We start from the raw sequence: 6,313 nt of genomic DNA on the forward strand, positions 1-6,313 counted from the left end.
CCATTAAGATATCTCCCATATTTCGTTCTAAAGTGGCTTGGATAACCTGTCCACATTCAATTTTTCATTCTTCTAAATGAGAGAGAGAGAGAGAGAGAGAGAGAGAGAGAGAGAGAGAGAGAGAGAGAGGTTTACGTTATTGGATAAGCTATTCATATACAGTTATTCGTTTTTTAATGTTTGTGTGTGTGTGTGTGAGAGAGAGAGAGAGAGAGAGAGAGAGAGAGAGAGAGAGAGAGAGAGATTACGTTATTGGATAAACTATTCATATACAGACATTGGTTTTTTAATGAGAGAGAGAGAGAGAGAGAGAGAGAGAGAGAGAGAGAGAGAGAGAGAGAGAGGGGGGGGGGGGGAATTACGTTATTGGATAAGCTATTCATCTACAGTTATTCGTTTTTTAATGTGTTTGTGTGTGAAGAGGAGAGGGAAGAGAGGAGAGAGAGAGAGAGAGAGACGAGAGAGAAAGAGAGAGAGAGAGAGAGAAAAATTACGTTATTGGATAAACTATTCATATACAGACATTGGTTTTGTAATGTGTTTGTGTGTGTGTGTGTGAGAGAGAGAGAGAGATAACGTTACTGGATAAGCTATTCATATACAGTTATAGTTTTTAATGTGAGAAGAGAGAGAGAGAGAGAGAGAAGAGAGAGGAGAGAGAATTCGTACAAAAATCTTGTCCCGTTGGCATTTAACTCTCAGTCCATCATTGCTGGCAACAACGAGGTTCTATCCACAACTCGGCTTTCAGTATTTCAGTTAAGGTCTCACGTGCAGAGAAATGTATTATGTGCAATGACCGTTTGCACTCATGTTGACATTAAAGAGATGTTGCGCGGGGGAACGTGGATTTCTCTCTCTCTCTCTCTCTCTCTCTCTCTCTCTCTCTCTCTCTCTCTCTCTTGAAGTATACATACATACATACACACACATGTTTGTGTCATGTACTTCGATACGGTGGTATTTTCAACATTAGTAAATATTGATAATGCTGGGACGTTTATAAAACATACATATCAACAAAGAAACAAAAAGGTGAATTTCACTCCTCGCATCTTTTGTTTTTTTCTAATTGTCCGTCCGTTACGTACGTACTTATGTACGTATTTGTCCGTTCATGACTGCGCGAGTCAGGTCAAATTTGATAAGCGTTCTAGTCGATATGCCCTGCAAGCTAGCTAGATGTTACGTAACGTAACGTCCTGTCGCACGCATTGATCGTCCGTCCGTCCTTCCGTGCGTTCGTGCATACGTGCATGCGTGTTAGTAGTGTGTCTGTAAGGACACGGACAGATATTGTCGGGTCGGCTTGTGGGTTCTGTCGGTCGGTAGGATGTTCGGATGTTATGCGTCCGTCTGTCGGTCTGTGCATGCTTGTTAGCGGCGTGAGGACACACGGACAGACATTGTCGGGAGGTCGGCCGTGGGTCGGTCCATCGGTCGGATGGTCGGAGGGTCGGGTCGGATGGTTTTGTGGGGGTGAATTGGCTCGCGACGATGATGAGAGTGGTCAGGCGTGGCGAAAGACGGGAATGTTGGCGTGAGGGCGGTTGATGGTGCCTGACACGCCGAGCCCTTTGTCCCTACCTGCCTTCCTGCCTGCTGGCGGAGGAGGCAAGAAGAAGGAGAAGAAGAATAAGAAGAAGAGGAGAGAGAGAGAGAGAGAGAGAAAGAGAGTATATTTTATCCACTTTGTCCTCATTCGTGAAATAGTTTAGAGATCCACAAACACGAAGAAGAAGAAAAAGAAGAGGAGGAGGAGGAGGAGGGAAAAAGAAGACGAACAAAAAGAAGAAGAAGAAGAGGGGAGGAGGAGGAGGGAAAAAGAAGACGAAAAAGAGGAGAGAGAGAGAGAGAGAGTATTTTTTCTACTTTGTCCTCAATCGTGAAATAGTTTAGAGGTCCACAAACAAGATGAAGATGAAGAAGAAGAAGGAGAGAGAGAGAGAGAGAGAGAAAAAAAAAATTTTTTTCTCTTCTTTATCTCTTTTAGAGGTTCATTTCGTCCTCAGTCTTCTCTTGAAATAATTAAGAAGAAGATGAGAGAGAGAGAGAGAGAGAGAATTTTCTTCTTACTCCTCCTGGAAGTCCATTTCGTCCTCATTCGTGAAATTAAAAAAAAGGTACAATCACTCTCTCTCTCTCTCTCTCTCTCTCTCTCTCTCTCTCTCTCTCTCTCTCTCTCTGTCATGTGTCTGAGAAACAGCATCAACAGCAGAAACAGCAACCGGAAATGACCAGTCAGCTTGGGTATATATTAAATACCTTTCAAAAAAAAATCCCACCTCTTCTCTCTCTCTCTCTCTCTCTCTCTCTCTCTCTCTCTCTCTCATGTTTATTCATTATCATTACATGACAAATTGCAGGTCCCTAAACGGAGCAGTTTGAGTGCAGTATTATCCCATCTTCATTATCCTGATTTATCGCTCGTTTGTTGAGATGGCAGATATATTGGAGATGCTGCCTGCGTAACTGTGCGTAACCACTGTGCGTAACATCATGTATGTATTTATATATGTATGACTTCTTTGCTGTCTTTCCTTCATGCCTCGCCATGCGCAAGCTTAGGTGAGCGTAATATATATGTATGTGTTTCTGAGTGTATGTTGTTTGTGTATGTATGTGTATGTGTGTTTCTTTCAATTTTATGACTCCTCCGCTCCCATTATTTCATTCCTTGGCGTAATTTGTGTGATTATATATTCATGTTACGCATATTTTGGGTAATCATGAGTACTACCAGCATACGTGATTATGAGGCATTGGTGTTTAGCTGTTTAGAATATTAATTATTATTGTTGTTATTTCATTAAAACAGGATCTCAGGTCCAGGTCAAGTAGTGGTCGTAATCGGTGATTATTATTATTATTATTATTATTATTATTATTTTATTATTATTATTATTATTATTACCTTTTCGATATCGCTAATGAATTATCGTCTCCATTAAATTTACATCTGTATTTGCATATGTCAATGTATGCAAATTAGTGAATTTACTAGTCATGTAACTATTTTATATTTTATCAACAGGAGATATTAAAACTGTTTTTATGACTACCTACCAAGTTTTTATTTTAAGATTGTGTTCGGTGAAACTGTGTTTAAGATGGGTTATAATGGGGTTTCATCCTTCCCCCACCCCCCCTAGGATTTATAATTGTAAGAGATATTTGCCGTATTGTCTTCGGTTAAAATTTCTCTTACAGTTTTACGATTCGTAGTCTTCCAGTATTCGTTTGACGAGCATTCTGTACAATGCATATATTATTTGCTTATTGTTACATTAAGTAGTGATAAATTTTCATTACTTATTTATTCAGATAATCAATATATTTGTTTATTTTACCTGTCAGGTAACTTGTCGAAATCCATTTTTTCCTCTTCTTGTTCGCGGCCTCTGGATTCCTGCAGCCTTATTCACCCGTTATTATTTATGTGCGAGAATTATATGCAGGTACTATTTTTGTGGTTTTCGTGTGAGGACCCAAATTACCTGCTTGTGTAAGTTCGGCGTTTGAATACACGAATCAAACTGGTTTCCGTCACGTCGTAAGTGTGTGATTTGCATCGTTATAGACTTGTATTTTCTGTCCTATATCTTTCTCAAGTAATGTTTAGGGCGATTTTGTCGGGCCATAGGTGTGCATTTTATAGTATTATCACACCTCAGACAGGAGGTTATTTGCTCTTGAATTCCACTATACGTAACAGCTTTTGACAGATGTTTTCGATTGTGAGACACTAAAAAGTCTGTTCTGGATCGTTCGTGTGTTTGGATCGATCGTTTTTCGTAAAGTGGCCCGTCACGGTTATTTAGACGTTAATTATAGGGTATATTAGACTTTCATTGCCTTCTTTTCATAACTCTATAATAAAAAAAAAATCTAACTGGATCTTTCTTGTTTGTGTGGCCTGGGTTGTGCGGGGGTTGGTTAGGTAGGGGATTTTGACGGTAGGGGAGTACAGCCCGGGTGGGGGCGGGGTAGATAGGGTATTTGTAGGGTAGGGAAGACATGGCACACCCACCTTCTTCCTGCAAACCAGTTTGTCCGGCCCTGTTGGGGATCAGGAGGGTAGGGAGGCATGACACATCCACCCGCCTCATGCAAACCTGTTTGTCCGTCGGGTGTGGGGACCGGGTAGGTAGGGAATTTGAAGGGTAGGGGAGACATGACACCTCCACCCTCCTCATGCAAACCCGTTTGTCTGTCGTGTGTGGGGGCTGGGTAGGTAGAGGATCGGGAGGGTAGAGAGACATGACACAACCACCCTCCTCCAGCAAACTGTTTCTACGACCCAGGTGGGGACGGGGTCGAGGGTCAGGAGGGCTGGGGATACTTCCACCCTCCTCCTCTAAAGCTGTTTGTTCGGTCCCGTTAGGTGTGGGGTAGGCAGGGGATTGGGAGGGTAGGAGAGACTTGATGGGTAGCGCCTGGTTCCAGCACAGTGTAGCGTGCGCCATCAAGCTCGGACTTCAATAATATACTTCAATATTAAATTTCATATAGTCATTTTGTTCCCGTTCGATATCGTTCGATATCGTCTGCTTTATATAACTGCTATTTGAGGCAGTTATGAGGCAAATATACCTATAGAATGTAAGTTACCTTGTTTGAATGTACTTTTGAAACTTGTATTCAGTTAAAAAAAACTATATTCTCGAGGTCAAGAACACTTAAAAGGTGAGTATATTTGTAAATCATCTCTGTTTTTAGTGGAATTAAATCAAGAAATCTTATATGTATATATTATATATATATATATATATATATATATATATATAGGAATATATAATCTGTGTGTGTGTGTGTGTGTGTGTGTGTGTGTGTGTATGTTAGTGAAGAGAAAGAGATTGAAAAGCAAACTGTTTTCCGCCCGTCGTTCTTCCACTGATATGAACGCCTCCCCCGCAAATTCGCTCGACGATTGGCAACTTCGACCATTCAAAAATATGAAAGCAATGAAACGCTCGTATATTTCCTGCCATGGCAGATTTCCATAAGTGTTTCGGGAGAATAAGGAAGGTCGTCCCGCAAGTCAGTACTATTCTTCCCAAATAAACAGAGAGAGAGAGAGAGAGAGAGAGAGAGAGAGAGAGAGAGAGAGAGAGAGAGCGAGGCGAGGAAAAGATACCTAAAAGAGCATTATATATACAGGGGACTCGGGGAGGATACTAATCGTAGTCGACACATCAGATATTGAACTGGTAGTAAGTGTCAGGATGTTTTGAGATATGCCGACATCCTGGTTGCGTTCAGGTTCGTGTTCTGGAGGTGACGGAAAGCAGTTTTATTCCTTTACCCCCAGAACCCTTTATTTTTAAAGATGATCTCTTGACTAAAAGGAAGTATCTTTGTTGGCCGTGAATGTGATTTAATGTTGAAGGAATGGGAAATGCTTCAGGGAATTTTTTAGTCAGTTCGCTATTTATAGTTGCTCGAGAGCTTAACTCATTCAATAGGCATTTTTTTATGTTTCTTCAGAATGAATAAAGTTAAAATATCAGTTCCACTTAGGTCCTGTTAGCTCGATGATTTATTTTTTATGTTCTTTTTGGCTTTAATTCACATGACATGAACGTTTGTTTTGTATAACAATAATTTTTTTATTGGTCCCGTAAACTTTCATGCATATCTTAAAGTAGATCCTATTAAGCAGTATAACGTATGTTATGTATGATGTATATAATGAATTAAATATGAAGTGATATAGACAGTTAGGTAAGTGTTGCCCTTGAATAATATATACTACGTCTATTTACTTATTAAGTAAAAAATATTTTTTTTTATATATATATATATATATATATATATATATATATATTTATATTTTTTATTATATATATATTATATATATATATATATATATATATATATATATATCAGTGAATCTGCGCAGTATAAACACAAGCCAACAGAACAGAAAAAAATCGATAACACACACGAAGTATATACAGTGAATCTTGTAAGCAGATAACACATGCCACAGACAGAAAAAAAAATCGAACAAAACACACAAGTATACAGTAAAACACACAAGTATACAGTAACGTGCGAGCCTCTCCTTAAACATCTTGATATATAAATTTAATCTTCCGTTAAAATTTTTTCCTCACAATTTCTTGTATAACCCAGTCACATGCATAATTCATTTAGCCACATTATTATCTTAATAAAATCGTGACCTTCGGCACCTCTTACCACTCTCCTTTTCCCCTCCCCTCCCCCCCATCCGTCTCGCGGGGCTTATCTCTCTCTCTCTCTCTCTCTCTCTCTCTCTCTCTCTCTCTCTGTTTCAGACTTCCATTAG

General features: G+C 39.6%; 1 protein-coding gene across 1 annotated transcript; it reads right to left on the reverse strand.

Annotated features, from left to right (window-relative positions):
• Positions 1 to 1,377: 1,377 nt before the first annotated feature.
• LOC135201179 (uncharacterized) lies at positions 1,378 to 4,466 on the reverse strand. Its single transcript, XM_064230054.1, has 2 exons — positions 3,894 to 4,466; positions 1,378 to 1,602 (listed from the first exon to the last, which is right to left on the reverse strand). Exons 1-2 carry the CDS (start codon positions 4,464 to 4,466, stop codon positions 1,378 to 1,380), a joined length of 798 nt encoding a protein of 265 aa, XP_064086124.1.
• Between the last annotated feature and the right edge of the window lie 1,847 nt (positions 4,467 to 6,313).

This window comes from Macrobrachium nipponense, chromosome 28, assembly GCF_015104395.2.
Source record: "Macrobrachium nipponense isolate FS-2020 chromosome 28, ASM1510439v2, whole genome shotgun sequence".
Classification (NCBI taxonomy): Eukaryota; Metazoa; Arthropoda; class Malacostraca; order Decapoda; family Palaemonidae; genus Macrobrachium; species Macrobrachium nipponense.

What these genes read in the sequence shown, in the direction of transcription:
- LOC135201179 (XM_064230054.1), bottom strand. Translation starts at nt 4,466, where the DNA reads ATGGCGCACGCTACACTGTGCTGGAACCAGGCGCTACCCATCAAGTCT. An exon ending in ACACAAACAAGAAAGATCCA is followed by an intron (nt 1,603 to 3,893) that starts GTTAGATTTTTT and finishes CTCCTCCGCCAG; the next exon opens with CAGGCAGGAAGGCAGGTAGG.